The sequence below is a fragment of the Bos mutus genome, chromosome 5 (genome assembly GCF_027580195.1).
Source record: "Bos mutus isolate GX-2022 chromosome 5, NWIPB_WYAK_1.1, whole genome shotgun sequence".
Taxonomy (NCBI): domain Eukaryota; kingdom Metazoa; phylum Chordata; class Mammalia; order Artiodactyla; family Bovidae; genus Bos; species Bos mutus.
In genome coordinates, this window is record NC_091621.1 from 105,213,829 (window position 1) to 105,229,964 (window position 16,136).

A 16,136-nucleotide genomic window follows, 5' to 3' on the forward strand; every position below is an offset into this window, starting at 1 on the left:
AGTTTTATTCAGCTGCACTGGGTCCTAGTTGCAGCATATGGGATCTAGTTCCCTGACCAGGGATCGAACCCCGGTCCCTGCATCGGGAGTGAATGAAAGTTGCTCAGTCGTGTCCGACTCTTTGCGACCCCATGGACTATATAGATCATGGAATTCTCTGGGCCAGAATACTGGAGTGGGTAGCCTTTCCCTTCTCCAAGGGATCTTCCCAACCCAGGGATTGAACCAAGGTCTCCCGCATTGCAGGTGGATTCTTTACCAGCTGAGCCACCAGGGAAGGCAAAGTCTTAACCACTGGACCACCAAGAAAGCACCCCCTTGGAAGGTTTTAATCAGGGATGGTACAATGGGATTTGCATTTTGAAAGGCAGCTCTCTGACTTTGAGGGGAGGGTGGGTTTCAGGCACAGGGATGCCGGGAGGCCCCATGTGCTTGACTGATTCACGGAGAGAGTGCAGGCCATCAGGGCGGGTGCAGCATGGCCCTCAGGGCCTGTGTGAGGTTGAGAAGATGGGGAAGGGCACCCAACACAGGCCGTGGCCATGACTGCTGGCCTGAGTCCGGCCCACTTCCTGGCTTCCCGCCTGCCCTCCACAGGCCCTCAGGGTCAGGAGGACACGCTCTGATCTTGCTTCACACTGGCGTCTATTCCTGGACTTCACGTTTGGACTGAGATTTCATAACCTCGAAGTGGGCGTTGTCCTTAACACAAAGGTTCACAAACCCAGGATTATGGAAGGGCCTGGACGCTTGAGGACTTGCTGGGGGGTAAACTCGCCGCCGGGGCTGCGTGTGCCGGTCCCCAGTGTGTGTGGGTCGTGGCGGGGAGGGGTGCACGCCTGTGCCTGTGTGTGCAGTTGCAGACGTGTGTGGACACGTGGGCTGCCTGGAGTGTGACACACCCGCCTGCCCATGAGGACCGGGTGCAGGAGCAGAGCGCGGGCTTTGAATCCTGGTTCTTCCCTGCCTGCCTCTCCACCTGCACCCCAGGGACGGCAGGGGAATAGCCCTCAGGGTGTCAAGAAGTAGGTGAGCTTGTCAGAGTCCTCGCCTCCCGGCCCAGGGCGGGCGCCCGGCCGCTGTCTCCAGGGTTAGTTCCGATACCCGTCTGGTGGGCACCTGTTCTGCCCGCAGGACTGTTCATGAGGCCCCAGAGGGCTCTGCCCTTGTTTCATTATTAATTCACAGAGCTCATATTGCTGTTAATAAGAAGAACACCCAGGCGTAGTTACTAGCTCATCATGGGATCACTTGCTTCCTGACTCTCCCCCACAGTCCCCGTGCCATCCCGTGGCAGCCAGACCTGGTCCTTCTTGTATGTGGCTGAACCCCAATGCCACCCAGCCCTGGGTTTGGCCCCTAGCAGAGGCCTGTTCACTGATGGGCATGCAAAAGAGGACCCGTTCCCTGGACAGTAGGGGTCGAGAGGGTAAGCCGCCTCACCAGCTTCCTGGGCCAGGTGGCACTTGAGCCGGGCCTTGTGGTAGGTCCGATGTGGACATTGGAGTCTGGGGAAGGGATGCCCAGGGAAGGGCCAGCCTGAGCAGAGGCCCTGACTCCTGTGCTCTGCCACCTGTGCCTGGCGCCCAGAAGCTGGCATGGGACCTGTCCTCGCCCCGCAGAGCTGCAGCCCTGCAGGGATGGGTCAAGGTGGGACGTGTTTGGGTGACAGGTGCGTAACTAGTCACAGGCCCTTCTTCGTCCTCGATGCTGTGAAATAATATAGGGCTCAGGTGGCGGGGTCTGAAGAGGCCAGGCGCCCCCTCGGCAAGGGGTCTGGGTTCTCCACACCCCCCTGCCTGCCACTTGTTTTTCTCCAACCCATTTGCTCTCAAGTCGGGACACAAACCGAGCAGGCAGCATGCTCTCAACCGTGCCAGCCTTTGGAGCCCACCCAGGGGAGTGAGAGAATTAGAGGGAGGGAAGCTTCACTGAGAGATGGGCACCCCCGCTGAACCTTGAAAGCTGGTTCCAGGCTTACAGGGCGTGGACTTGAACCTGAGGAGGCGGGCGGGTGGTCGGATGGGCACTTTGGGAAGCTGGTCCTAGGCCCGTAGGACCCGGCCTGGTGGGCGAGGCTGGGGCAGAGCCAGCTGGGAGCCGGCAAGGAGCGGCGCTCCCCACGGACACTTTTGAGTTCCAAGCCCCGTTTCCAAGCCCTCAGATGCGTCACTTCGTTCAATCATCCCAAGGACTCTGTGAATTAGCTACTATTTTTATCCTCCTTTTAGGGCCAAGGAGACTTGTCCCAGGACACACAGGGAGTGGTTACAAAAGGTGGAGCCAGGCAGTGTGGCCCAAGTTCAAGGCCTGCCCTTCGAGGCCCACTGGCCTTGACCTGGTCCAGGCAAGAACTGATGCTCTTGGCCACACCTAGGGGAGCTCGTGGTAGGGTGAGCAGGGGTCTGGGAGAAGCTGGGAGAAGAGGAGAGTCTAGGTGTTGTGCCAGTGGTCACCAGGCGTGCAGGGTCCTGGGGGGCGGGGGTCTGGGGCAGCGGCCCCCTGCCCAGCGCCCAAGGCCCAGCGCCCCTCCCCACCGCTGCCCCTGTCCCCAGCCCTGCCTGGCCTGGCTGACTCGAGAACCAATCTGTTGTTGCTGGTGGGGTTTAATTCATCTTCTCCGGCTCTGTTTCTCTTCACATGCCCTCCTTCCCTTACACTCAGGCCTTGCCAAATTCGGTGTTTAAAAATACTCCTCGGATCTGGGAACAGCAGTCCCCGGCTGACCCCAGGGGTGGACGCGGAGATGCGTGCTTGACGCGTGCTTCTGGAGGCCATCCGCTCTGGGAGTCCCGCTCACCCAGAACGTTCTCCCTGCGATGCGAGCTTTTTTACCATTGGCTACCAGCTCCCACAGTGGGCAGTTTACTGGTTCTCAGAGGAATAGAACCAGGGACGATCAATTAGAGGTTCTCTCATAGCCCAGTCGGTAAAGAATCCGCCTATAGTGCAGGAGACCTAGGTTCGATCCCTGAGTCCGGAAGATCCCCTGGAGAAGGAAATGGCAACCCACAGCAGTATTCTTGCTTGGGAAATCCTATGACAGAGGAGCCTGGCGGGCTACAGTCCATGGTGTCTCAAGAGTCGGACACGACTGAGCGACTAAACCACCATGATAAATTGAATTTGTCTGTAGTAGATGTGCCTTCTGGGGGTTGGGGGGCTCCGGAGGCCCTGGAAACTCCTAAGTGCCTGGAGGAACCGCCTGCTTGGAGACTGGGCTTGCTCCCTGGTGGAGCCGGTGGGCAGCTGTGTGACCGCAGGCAAGTCACTTCACCTCTCTGAGCCTCAGTGTCCTTTACCAGATGGGAGTTTGATGGCTGCTTGATTGGGCTGTCGGGGATCATCTGAGAAAACATGGTGAAAAGCCAGCACACAGCACCCATGGAGAAGCCGGCTGGTCTGAGCTAGCCCCGGGGCGCAGCCCCAGAGGCAGGGCCAGCCCTGCGGGGCGGGGCTGGGGGGGCTGCTCACTCTGCCAGCCCCAACTCCTGCCTCTGCTGGGGGGCCTGCCCCCAAATGTCACCAGTGTGACACACCCAGGTCCCCCTCTGCAGGCTCTGGCGAATGTGGGTGCTACAGACAGCGTGAACTCTGGGCTGGCCTTCTCATGGGAACCCCGCAGGGCTGGTATCCAAAGCCGCTTTGTTCTGGCCCGGCCGGGAACAGAGTCGCTGGCTGGCTTCGAGCTTTGCTGTCTTGGGTCGTGACAAATGGAATTTTTATGTAAGTTCCCAGTAACTCTCTGCAGGGTTTTCTTTCCACCACAAATTCAGCCTTCAGTGCTGACACCTCAGCTGCCCGGGGGGGCCTGGGGAGGTGGGCAGCCCCCACCCCAACCCTTGTCCCACCAGCAGGGCTGTGGCATCCGTCACCCATTGACTCATCCTAGGCGGCCACACAGGGGGACATAGTGGAGATTGGAGGCATGAATGGGGGAAGGGGCTGAGCAGATCACAGGAGGGCTCCGCTGGACGGGGGGATGGACACGGCAGGCAAAGCACATCCCCGTGGTGGGTACACCTGTGCTGGGTGGGACCTTCACACCCACAGCAGGCCCTGAGGCCACTGTTGCTTCAGTGCCCCCAAGAAGCCAAGAATCAGAGTCAGCCAGGCTGGGGCTCTCACCCAGGCTATGCCAAGCCCTGACCCGGACTTTCATGGTCTGATAGAACAGGGCGTGAGGACCAGTCCTATAAGATAGAGCTGGTGGGCACCCTCACCCAGCACACCCTGAGTCCCTAGAACCCAGCCAAGGCCTTGGCCCAGAGCGGGGCGGGCTGGGGGTGGGGGGAGGCGGTCAATGAGTGGATGCTGAGAGAATACATAAATGAATCATTGAATTAACACATTAATGAGAGATGAGTTGGAATATGATAAGCCTCAATGGAGGGACAAGCTGCTTCCAGCTGATGGAATCAAGGCAGGCTTCCTGGAGGAGGTGGCATTAGACCAGCTTCTAAGGCAGTACAGGATTTGGTCTCACAGGAAAGAGAGGAGGGCACCCCAGGTGTGAGTGACAGCCCCCCTCCATACGTGCAGGGCTTTGTAGGGAGTAGGGGCAGCATGAGGGAGGGCTGGGCCCATGGTGGAGGAGGACCCCCACCCTAGCATTTGTTCAGTGAACCCACCAGCTCTCAGATTGCAGCCCCGGCTCAAAAAATGGGTGGCCCCACCCTACAGGGGCCAGAGGATCCCAGAGTCTGGAGGCCGTCTTGGCCCTCAGGAAACCCTCAGCTTACCCACCTGCAGATGGGGGCTCAGGACCTGTCACTCCCCACCCCTCACAGGGTCTTTTCCCGGGGTGATCCTTAGGTCTCCCCAGTATGAAATCCTTTCCTAAGCACTTTCAAATGCTTTAATCTCCTTCATCCTCCCAGGAGTGCCCTGAGGGAGGCGGGGAGGAGGCCCAGACTCAGAGCAATTAAGAAGCTGGAAGCCTGTGGGGGCAGGGCTGCTCGTGGTGGGGGGGAGCAGAGAGGCCTGGGTGGAGGGGTGGGCGGGGGCCCTCCCCAGGGGCTGGCACCGACGTCACCGTGAGTGAGCACTGTGTTCAGGCATTTGGGCTGCGTCTCCCGGCCCTGCCACCCTCTTTTCCTATTCTGGCTCACCACACTTCAGAGCCGCCCTGACACGCTGGTGCCTCCCTGCCGCCCCTGCTCCAAGTGAGCTGCCCGGGGAGGGGCCGCAGAGCAGGGGCAGGGATCTGAGGGTACCCCGTGTTTGGTGGTGAATCTGACCCCCTCTCCTGGTCCGACACTTCCAGCCTCTGAGTTGCCCCCCACCCCACCCCCCGGTAGCTTCCTGCCTCCACTCAGGATTCAGAGCTGCCCCAGACCCATGCTGGGGTCCCCGAGCTCTCCCTGGTCGGGAGAGCTGGGAGGGCAGAGGGTGGCGCACAGGACCTCGCTTGACCCAGAACGTGGCACATAGTAGGTGCTCAGCAAATCCATCCCCAGCCACATGCAGCTACAACCCCGGTGGGGCTCTAGCAGTCCACGCCAAGTACACAGGGCACGCTTGGGCCTCCTCCCAGCCTGAGCTCTCAAACCCCTGGGGAGTGGGGGTGATGATAGTCAGGGAACCTGTCTCTCAGGTTTTTCCTGAGGCCTCAACAACCTGATGTAAAGCAGCCAAGGCCCTGCCCTAGGGGGCTTGCGGGTGCCTGCCCCTCCCCCAACCTTCCCTGGCTCCCTGCTGCTCTCACCTCAGGGCCTTTGCACCTGCTGCCCCCTCGGTCTGCAACACTTCCTCCACCCCCACCATCCACCTCCAGAACTCTGTCCTCATCCCAAACGGGAGCTCTGTCCCCAAGGAGCACTCTCTCCACCTCCCCCAGCCCCCCACCCCGCCATCCTACTTCCTGTCTCTGTGAACGTGACTCCTTTAGGGACCTCGGATGACCGACCACCCAGCATGTGTCTTTTTGTGCGTCTGGTTTGTTTCACTGAGCATAGCCGCCTCGGGGCTCATCCGTGTTGCTGCCTGTGGCAGCGTTTCCTCCCTTTTGAAGGCTGAGTGATGCTCCACGGTTAGCACCTGCCGTGTGGTGTTTACCCATCACCCGTCGGTGTGCGCTCAGGCTGTCCCTTCCCTTCACTGCTGTGAACTGTGCTGCTGTGGACGTGGGTGGACACGTATCCGAGTCTCTGCTTTCGGTGTTTGGGGTGTGACCCCAGGGGGCTCATAGCCTGTGGACTCCTCATCCATTTGTCTGTGCCCTGTCAGCTCTGCTGAGTGTGTTTGGCTCGTTGCTGGGTCCCTAATGCCTGGAAGGTGCTGGCTGGATGCATGCTTGCGGTGGGGGTTGGGGGGTGGGGCAGGGAGGGGGTCAGGGCAGGGGCGGTGGAGGGAAGTCCCCGTTAGAACACAGCAGGGAGACCTGGGTCCTGCCGGCCCCTAGCAGCTGCACGAGCTCACTTCTAGTCCCCTTGCTCACCCCCATTCTCATTCCCGTGCCCACCACCCTCAGCCTGCTGGTTATTTCCACCACCTGATCCATCCACACCCCTTTGATGAAGTCTGGTTTTGCCGTGAAAAGAAAGGGAGGTGACAGTTGACTGGTTGGGGAACTCATTCATCCCAGAAAGGAAATTGGATGGCGGCATTGCCCCCATCCGCATCCTGGCCCCTGCTCCGGCACACTCGCGTCCCCGCCCGTGCCTGCTGGCCCCGCCGCGGGCAGCAGAGCCGGTGGTCCGCTCGACAGGCAGGACGGCCCGCAGCTGGCCTCTCTCGGCTCTCATTCTACAGGCAGCGCTCGACGGATCGATGCAAGCCAAACGATGACCAGTTGTGGCCAGCAGCCCTTGAACGTGCTCGCCGTCCTCTCGTTGCTGATTTCTGCAGGTAGTACCCCCCAGGATGCTCGGTGGGAGGTGGGCAGTGGGGGCGGGCGGTAGGCAGGGACAGGAGGTTCCTTTCCGGGGTCACTGCTAGCCCAGCCAGAGTTATGGGTGCTAACGGGAGTCACCCTCGTGAGGAGCTAACATTCGGCGAGGCCCCGTGTGTGTCTGTCTCGGGGAGCTCCGCTGGAAGATTCTCGAGGATGCTGTGGGGGTATCGCAGGCTGCCATCAAGCCCCAGGAGAAGCCCTTAGGTGCAGTGACTTCTCTCCTGGGCCTGGCAAGTCGAAGTCAGGCAATGTTGTAGTCACCTCATTGTGCAGAGGAGGAAACTGAGGCTTGGAGAGGGAACTGGGCAGCCTGAGATGGCACAGCTGGTGTAGGGGCTGGATTCCAACCCAGGCAGCATCATGCCAGGTCCCCGGCCCCCAGCACCCGCCAGTCTCTAAGGTCCGCCCCTCCCCGATCCCAGCAGGAGGGCTCTCATGCACCCCTTCACCAAGATGAACATAAACCGCGTCCTTCATTTGCCTCCGGGTGAAGCTGGCCGCCTGGAGAAGGGGCACCCGCCTCTGCCATCAGGGCTGGCCCTGCTCTCAGCAAGGCGCCTGCTGGCTCTGTGTCTCTCCCTCTGTCTGCGTGCCTGTTTCTTGGTGTCTCCCTCTGCCCTGTCCCTCTCCCCCTCTTGCCCTTGTCTCTGTCTTTCTCAGGCAGGGATGCACATAACCCCTCCTCACCTCTTGCTCTGACAGGGTTGTGGGTGCCAGCCTGCAGCTTCAGGTCCCTTGCCCCTTTGCTGGCCGTTGTGGCTCAGAAAGAGGCCATGAAGGGCCCCTGGGGCAGAGCCCAAGACAGGCCAAGGCCAGGGGTCTGGGAGTGGCCACCATGCACAGAACTCCTTCCCTGCGGTGGCTTTCCTGAGAGTTAGCTCTTCTTATCCCTGGAGAAGAGGGACTCCTCACCCATTTACAGATGAAGAAGCTGAGGCTCAGGCCAGGAAAGAGACCAGTCCCAGGCCACGCAGTCAGAGAACGTAGTCACCTGGCTGTTAAGTGATGGCCCTGCAGACCCTGAACTTGGCAAATAGGGGGAATCATGGTCCCCTCTCGGGGACCCCAGTTCCTGAGAGAGTGGCTGTTCCTTGGTGTTCCGTCTCTGCTTGGGCCCTTTTTCCTGGTGACTCAAGATGCGCTGGCCTCCTAACCACCATCCCTCTGCCGTCAGGCCCCAGGGCCCTGCTGCGCCCGTACCTGAGGCCAGAAGCATGGCCCTTTGTCATCCCCTCTGTTGCTTACCCCCTCCCTGCCCTAAGCGGGACCTGTGTGCTGTTCACAGGTGCTCCTTGGGGCCCCCAGCCCCCGGGAGACTGCTGGTCTCCCATCACCAGGGGCAAGGAGGCGCAGAAAGGCCCTGATGGCTCAGGTGGTCCTGTACATTCCAGGGGTCAGACCAGTGTCCCAGCTCGGGGCCCAGGGCGCCTCGGGCTCCCTCACATTCTTCCTCAGGAGGCAGCAGTGGCCTTCTGGTCTCTGTCGGATGGTCAAAGCAGGTGGCGCCGGCCCTCCAGGGTGGCCAGGGTGAGCCTCCGGGGACTTGTCCGCCTCCCCTCCCCACCTCCATGGCGGCACTTCCGGCTCCTCCAAAGCCGGGCTCAAAGGCCCCTTCCCAGCTCTGCCCCTTCCCTCCCAGGGTCCTGCAGCCACAGCCTCTCAGCCCAGCCTCAGGGCCCCAGCTGATCTTCCTGACTCCCCACCGGGAGTTGCTGACACACTCAGCCCCTGTGCGCTGAGTGTGAGCCGACCCCCACCCCCAGCCGAAGATGGAGCTTTTTCATTGACCGGAACACGGCCCAGAACAGTGGCTAGAATTCACTTCCTGCCTCTGCCCCTCACCTCCAGCCTCTGGTACATTGTTCCTCCAGGCCAGTGGGTCCCAAACCAAGTCTTTGCAACCCCTGCAGGTCTTGCTAAGACTCAGCTTATGCTCCCCCCGACCCCGCTCCCACTCGAGTTTCTGTCTCAGAATGCGGGGCTCGAAGCACTGTGTCTGTGACGAGTCCCTGGGGGTTGAGGATGTGGCAGGTCAGGGACCGCACCTCGAGACCGATGCGCTCAGCCTCGGTTTTCTCCTCTGTACTCGGGAATGCACGAGATCAAGTGAGATGGTGAATTCACCGAAGGCTTCCTTAGTGAGCTCTGTGTCCTTAAGATGGTCTTCTTTTTTTTCCAAGGCTGAGAAGGGGTTCTGGAGAGCTCCCCTGACTCCTGAAAGGCTGGGACCCTTCTCTTGCAGTGGTCCTGCCCATCCCCACAGAGGAGGGTGCTGTACTTTGAGGAAGGGGCCCGGGATTTCACGAGGCCACCCAAGCCAGCCTCGGTATCCCAGTACATGAGACCCACCCGCCCACCGGCCAGCACCACCCAGCTGGGATCCCCTCAGCAGCCCCGGGCGCTGGGAGCTGTGTGGGCTGGAGTCTAATAACCTCTCAGCAGAGACAGAGCTTTCAACTAACTGAGGCGCTTCTGCAGAACCAGAGCCTTTGTGGTTGGAGAAATGTATTCAGCCTACGAAGCCCCTTTTGAGCGATACAAATTAGATACAGCAGTCCCTTTTATGAAGATACTAATTAAGCTGGAGTCAGCGGGCTCCAGGTTTTTTTCCATTGTTATATTTGTTCAGGCTTTCACTCCTGTTTATCACCATCGGCATGACTAGTAAATACTGTTCTGGGCTTAGACGGCGTCACCAGTGGCTGAACACCGATCTCTGGCCTTGAGTCAGGGGAATGAGGGTCCGAGGCCAGGGAAGCTTTGTCACCGACTGAGTTTTTTGATGGTCTTTTGTGTGTCAGAAGATGCAGAGGGAGAAATTGTGTTTAAATTCAATGGTCTAGGGGGCTGAGTTATTTATGATAAGAGCTGGGGCCACTGAGGCAGCCCCGTGAGGGCTTCTGGTTCTAGGGGGTCAGTTTAGTTGAAACTAAGATGCAAGCGGACACTGCTTTCTCCACAAGCAGGACCTGGTTCTCGCATCCCTGTCGCTCACCACCTGGGCCAGCCTGGACTTGTTGGCGAGTCCACCACCAAGTCCGCCCAGTGACGGAGGAGTGGAGAGGGTCCTGGACCTTGGATCCAGGCAGGCCTGGATTGGATTCCCCCTCCACCACCTCTGACTGGCTCAGACAGGTCACTGTAGGCCTCTGAGCCTTGGTTTCTCCCTTTGTAAAGTGGGATCCCAGACCTGCCTCTTAAGATGGCCAAGTGGATTAAATCCGATAGAACCGGTGAAGCACAGAGTAGGTGCTCAATTCGTGTTGTTTCCTGATTGGGTGCCTGCTGTATGCAAAACCCTGGGAAAGGATGTCCTTGAGGCTAAGATCAGCTGGGCCTGCAAGGAGCTCCCGGGGGCTCAGTATATAAGCAGGATGGTAGCCTAGGGGGGCCTAGGAGGGGTCAGGAGCAGGCTTCCTGGAAGAGGGGAGGCTCACCCTGGGCCACAGAAGCCTCCTGGTGAGGGAAGAGGCAGCAAGACCCTAAACTAGACCAACCAGGCTCTGCCCACGATCCTCACGGACTGACGGGTGTCTTGGGCCAGCTGGGCCTGGTGAGGGACCCCCACCAAGCCTGGTGACTCTGTTTTCCAGTCTTGTCCGCGCATTTCCGGGTCTGTGAGCCGTACACAGACCACAAAGGCCGCTACCACTTCGGCTTCCACTGCCCCCGGCTCTCGGACAACAAAACCTTCATCCTCTGCTGTCACCATAACAACACAGTTTTCAAATACTGCTGCAACGAGACAGAGTTCCAGGCGGTGATGCAGGCGAACCTCACGGCCGGCTCTGAGGGCTACATGCACAAGTGAGTACCACGCTGGGGCCCCGGTCAAGCCAGGGTGCTGCCAGGACACCCCAACCTCCCAGCCAGCTGTGGGGTAATCAGTGTGAGGATGGGTGGGCCTGGAAGGTGACAGGTTTTCTGGGCTGCTCTGTCCTTTTCTGGGATGCCTTCTCATCTGAGAAATGGGCACACGACAACACAATACCTGCCTCTCAGGACTGATGGGAAAGCGGAGTGAAGTCAAGGACATGGAAGACTTTCGGTGCTCGGACCTGGAGCCCACGGGACCCAAGTTCCTTTTTCATTCATTGTTTGTTCAACAAATATTGGTTGACATTCCTGACTCAGAAATTGTTCCCACGCAGCCCCTTTCCCTAAGGTGACTGGAACACATGAGACCAGGGCCCTGATAGGCGGGATCTGAATGTACAGAGAGAGGAGGAGTGTGCTGGTAGAAAAGCAGTAAGAATATGCTAAGTAAGGGCACATGTATCAAAACAGTATCCACTTATTCATCTTATGATGAATGAGCAGATTGCACATTTTTAAAAGCCATTGTGTCCTCTGCCTTCACCTATTTAATTTTTGGCCTTTTTCCTATTGAATCATAGGAACTCTTTATATATGAAGGAAATGGGATGCGTTTCATATATTTTCTCAGAGTGTCTTTGAGTTTGTGCTGCTTTTTTCTTCATGCTTAGTTTTAAATTACTATACAGTCAAATTGTACCCATATTTTTGTCGTTTATGCCCGGTGGGGTTTATATCGTCCTGAGATAGGCTTTTCCTACTCTGAGATCATAAAAAGATTCCCTCATGTTTTATTTCTTGTATGTTCATTTTCTTACCTTTAGATATTTGATGTGTCAGGAATTTATTTGGATGTAAGATTTCTTTCTTTAATTTGCCTGCAAGTAGTTTGTGTGGATGTTTATTAGGAATCTAGCTTTACTTTTTTCCTAAATGGGTAGACAGTTATTCCAATAGGAATGATTGAATTGTCCGTCTTCTCCTCACTGATGCAAAATGCCAGCTTCCTGTATACGATAATATACTAAACATGAGTGTCTGGGTAGGTTGGGCGGCTTTCCTCGGCCTGTTTATGTTTGCTGGCACCTCATTGTGTTCACTACTGTTGCTTTTGATATGTTTTAATATCTTCTTAGTCTATTCCCTTAGATTGTTTGTCATATAAACTTTATAATTAGCTTTTCTAGTCTCTCTGCCAAACAAAAATCTAGGTAGTATTTTTTATGGAGATTGTGTTGGATTTGTAGATTAATTCAAGGAGAATGGACTTTTCCTGACGTTGAATATTCCCTTCCAAGAATACAGGGTGTCTTTCTGTTTGTTCAGCTTTTCTTTCATAGTGTTTGAGAGTTTTCTTCACAGAGAGATTATACATACCTTTTCATTTATTCGTATTTATTTCTTTTCATGCTGCTGTTTTATAATGAGGTGTTTTTTTCTACTGGTTGCTCAGCTGGTAAAGCATCTGCCTGCAATGCAGGTGAACTGAGTTCAATCCCCCTGGAGAAGGGAAAGGCTACCCACTCCAGTATTCTGACCTGGAGAATTCCAGGGACTGTATATAGTCCATGGGGTTGCAAAGAGTCAGACACAACTGAGCAACTTTCACTTTCTTCCACTAAATCTTCTAACCAACTGTTGTTTAAATGCTAAAACCTAATGGTTTCTAAATATAAACTTTTTTACTCAGCCACCTTACTGAAATTCCTTATATTTGTAATACTTTTTCAGTGGACTCTCTTACATGTCCAATTATGCTGTTTGCAAATAATGATGATTTCATCTCCTTCTCTCTAACTTTTGTGCCTCACTTCTTTTTCTTGTCCAATCATGTTGGCTAGTACCTCTAAGACCATCTTTGAAATTGTCAGGCACTCTGATCTCCCTCCTGACTTTAATGGGGATGCTTCAGATATTTTCCCAGTAAGCCTGAGGATGACTCCTGAGGTAGATATATTTTTTTCGTGGTAAGGAAAAAAATCTACTTGGAAGGAGTGGGTTTGTTGAGTGACTAGTGGGGGGATCAGTGTCACCGCTGGGAGCGATGGTGGTGGGAAAGGTCTGAGCCTCAGTCTCTGTGTGATGTTGGGCTTGGATGCTTTGCCACCACACCATGCTCTCTTGGGGGGAGCTGCCTCTTCCCTCTGATCAGGCAGGAGATGCAAATTGCTTGACTATCATCTAAATCTCTTCTCCTCCCACCAAGGCCAGCTCCCCAGCCTGCCTTCCTCAGATGCATGGGTGCTTCCCTTGAATATCTTGCCATCTGCTCAGACCTTAGAATAATTCTGTGTGAAGTAGTTCAGCAAGCCTCTTCTGTCACGAGGGCTGGAATCAAGCCTGGAACTTGACCCAAGCCTTTTTATAAGACCAAAGACTAATTTCTTAAGCCAGGAGGGTGGTGCCAGGACTGAGGTTAGGACCCCAAAGTGTTGTAGTTGCTGGCTGAAAGCCAGACAGAAGACAGAGGCTTGGCAAGGTGGCCAGACTTCTCCAAGGCCCTGGCGACTGGCGTCTGGGATCCTCGTTTTGAACACACAGGTTTCTGTGGTCTGCACGTTCACACAGGATGCACGTGGAATTCTCCACCGTCTCAGCACAATGGGTCCCGGCTGCAGATAATAAAGTGTCAAACCACAAAACAAAGCTCTTCCCTGGGGAGGCATGGCCACACTGAGGAAGTTTAGCTTGGTTTTTATTCTGGAACCTCAGCAAGCATTTTTGGAGCAGGCAGCATGGGGCCGGCTCTGTGTCAACCTTCTGAAGTCACCTGGGAGCCCACCCTTAGTCCCCTTGATGTACAAGAAGGCGAGGTGTGGAGAGGCTGGATAACTTGCCTGACTGAGGCAGCCAGTGCGGGTGGAGCCTAGAGCCGAACTGGATCTAGAGTTGCTTTAATAAATCCGAGACTTCTGTCAATGGCAAGCCCCAGAGCAGGGACCCCCGCCATGACCCCATGGACACATGGGCCTCATCCTCGTTTTGGGGGTCTCTCTGTGCATTGTGAGACACTGGCCACCACTCACTAGAGGCAGGGAGCACCCCCTCCCCACTGATGGGCTGTGACCCCCAACCGAGTCTCCTGACTGCTAAGCACAGGATGCGGGACTTTTCCTGGTTGAGGGCACTGCTCTGAAGGAATGCCTCCTCGTCACTCTCCACTGAGCTTCCTGTCACCTCCCTTCCCACAGACGTGGAGAGAAGCCCAGAAGAGCTGGGCTGCACTCCTCAGCTGGGCTGTTCAGCTCTCTTGGGCCTCACGAGGGAGGCGTGGTGCTTGGTCTCCCGCATCCAAAAGTGTAGAAGAAAGTGGGAGTCACGCAGTACAGAGGAAGGAGCGTTTCTGGGTAGCCTGAGTATGAAATGCCAGAGGAAGAGTGTGGAGAGGCAGCAGGGGCTGGCATGCTGGGCTGGGGGCCCCTGGGCTGGGAGCAGAGGGGGTGGCGCTTGGGCTTCCTCTTGAGGGTGGCACAGGGCCCTGAGGGCTTCAAGTCAGGCTTGTACTCATGGATGGTGCAGGGACAAGGACCTGGGACATTGCAGAAACTATGATGCTGACCTGGACAAGATGGGGGCCCCGAAGAGGGGATGGGCCGGGGACACCCAGGACAGAGCCAATCAGAGCTCAGATAAGAGGCCCTGGAGGGCCTCCTGCTTAGCTGTCGGAGTTGAGGGACCTTGGGGAGAAGGCCTGAGCCCAGGGAGCTGGACCAGGGCCTTGTGTCCAGCCAGAGCTTGTGTCAGAGAGGGGACAACTGGAAGATGGGCTGGTGGGAGTGGGAGGATAGGTCAGTGGTGAACGGGGTGGGACAGGCCTGGCTGGCTGAGAGGTCCTGAGTGCTCCAGGTGTGTGAGGGGAGCCAGGTAAAGTCCGCCTTTAGGACTGTCCTGCCCTCTGGGGCTCTGATCCCTCTGGGCAGGACACCTGTGTTGTCTCGTTAGTCCTCACAGCTACTCTGAGAGCAAGGAAAAAGGGGCTGGGCCCAGGCTGGTCAGGTCACCTACTGCAGCCACAGTTGAGGCCAAGGGATGCCAGGGCCCTTGTTCCACCAGCGGGCTCTGCCACCCCTGGGTGCCTCTAGAAAGCCAGGGCTTGTCTGATGCTGGGGAACATGCCAGACCTCAGCCCAGAGGCCAGATGAAGGTTAATACCCATCTAGATGGACCAGCGCAACTGTGACCCCCACTAGGGCTTTATGAAGATGCAAGGGCCGCCTGACACTCGCCCGCCCCTCCCAGTGAATCAGCCGGGAGGCAGGGCTGGTGGCAGGCAAAAGGAGAGTGCTTCTGATGACTTATTTACTTGTGTTTTTCTGGAGGAACAGAACGGTCTGTTTTGGTTCTGGCTGCTTGGCAGAAAGGCAGGCAGAGCGAGAGAAGCAACCTCGCCAAGCCCACCACCTCAGGGAGATGCCACTTCTAGCCACTCGGGCAGCAGTCCTGGTGTTCAGGAGTGTGTGTGCACCCTCCCATGCCAGGTTCTGGGCAGGACGCTAGCAGCAGTGACCACCCAGGGCCCTGGACAAGCAACAGCAGCAACCTGTTCAGGGCGTGGGCTGGGACGGGGCCTGTGTGGTCGGTGATCAGTCACCTGTTCAGGGCGTGGGCTGGGACGGGGCCTGTGCGGTCGGCGATCAGTGCTCTCTGAGGGCAGAGGTCGCCCCTCTGGCAGTGGGTCACGGACCGGAGTCCTTGTGCGGCACATGGGTGTTCCTTCACAAGGCAAATGGGCTGCTAGAGGTGGGAGCCTGGGACAGGAATTCTCAGAAGACAGCAGAGTCCTCAAGGCCTCACCATGGGAAGTGATGGGTTGTCAGTTTTCCCTTGGCTGCAGTGAAACCTCTTTCCTCCAAAAGCTTTCCTTTCCCCAAACCCAGAGGTGCTCCGGCCACGCAGACACAATGGTCTGAGGAGCATACCTCCTCCATCCTTGCCCGGGACTGCCCATGGGTGGTGATGGGACCACCACCTGGCCTCAGCTGGCTGACATACCTGCTCCTGTCCGGGAAGGTATTCAGCGAGATTTCTCCATCAGAGAAGGCTTGGTTTATTGCTTGAGAAGCACCAAAAGAATGTGAATCAGTAAATATCCCAAAAGATACTGAAAAATTGATATCTATGGTTTTGGCTGGCTTCTTATCTTGCTTCATAAAACAGCCTCTGTTTTATCTTTTGACCTTTACAACACCCACACACACACACCCCACACACACACTCAGCAAAGGCCCCTGCATCTGGATGAAATTAATTTCCAGATCGCATTTCTAAATTAAATTTTATAAAAACCAGAATGCTCACAGCCAGCCAACCATGGAGAGGCGGGGAGCTGCCTGGGGATGGGGTCCGTGGCCCAGGCTTCTGTGCTGGCTACCAGCTCCAGGGTGGCCTCCCTTGCAGGTAAGAGGGGGTCAGCAAAGGTGGCACC

At 56.7% G+C, this 16,136-nt stretch overlaps 1 protein-coding gene across 2 annotated transcripts in view; it reads left to right on the plus strand.

Moving 5' to 3' along the window:
* Positions 1–16,136, plus strand: part of SHISAL1 (shisa like 1) — an 81,020-nt gene that overhangs the window by 22,889 nt on the left and 41,995 nt on the right. For both annotated transcript variants that reach the window (XM_070371466.1, XM_070371465.1), the window contains exons 2-3: positions 6,754–6,849; positions 10,489–10,702. In XM_070371466.1, coding sequence (XP_070227567.1) covers positions 6,786–6,849; positions 10,489–10,702 — 278 coding nt within the window. In that variant the 5' untranslated portion in view covers positions 6,754–6,785. The remainder of the gene's footprint in view (positions 1–6,753; positions 6,850–10,488; positions 10,703–16,136) is intronic.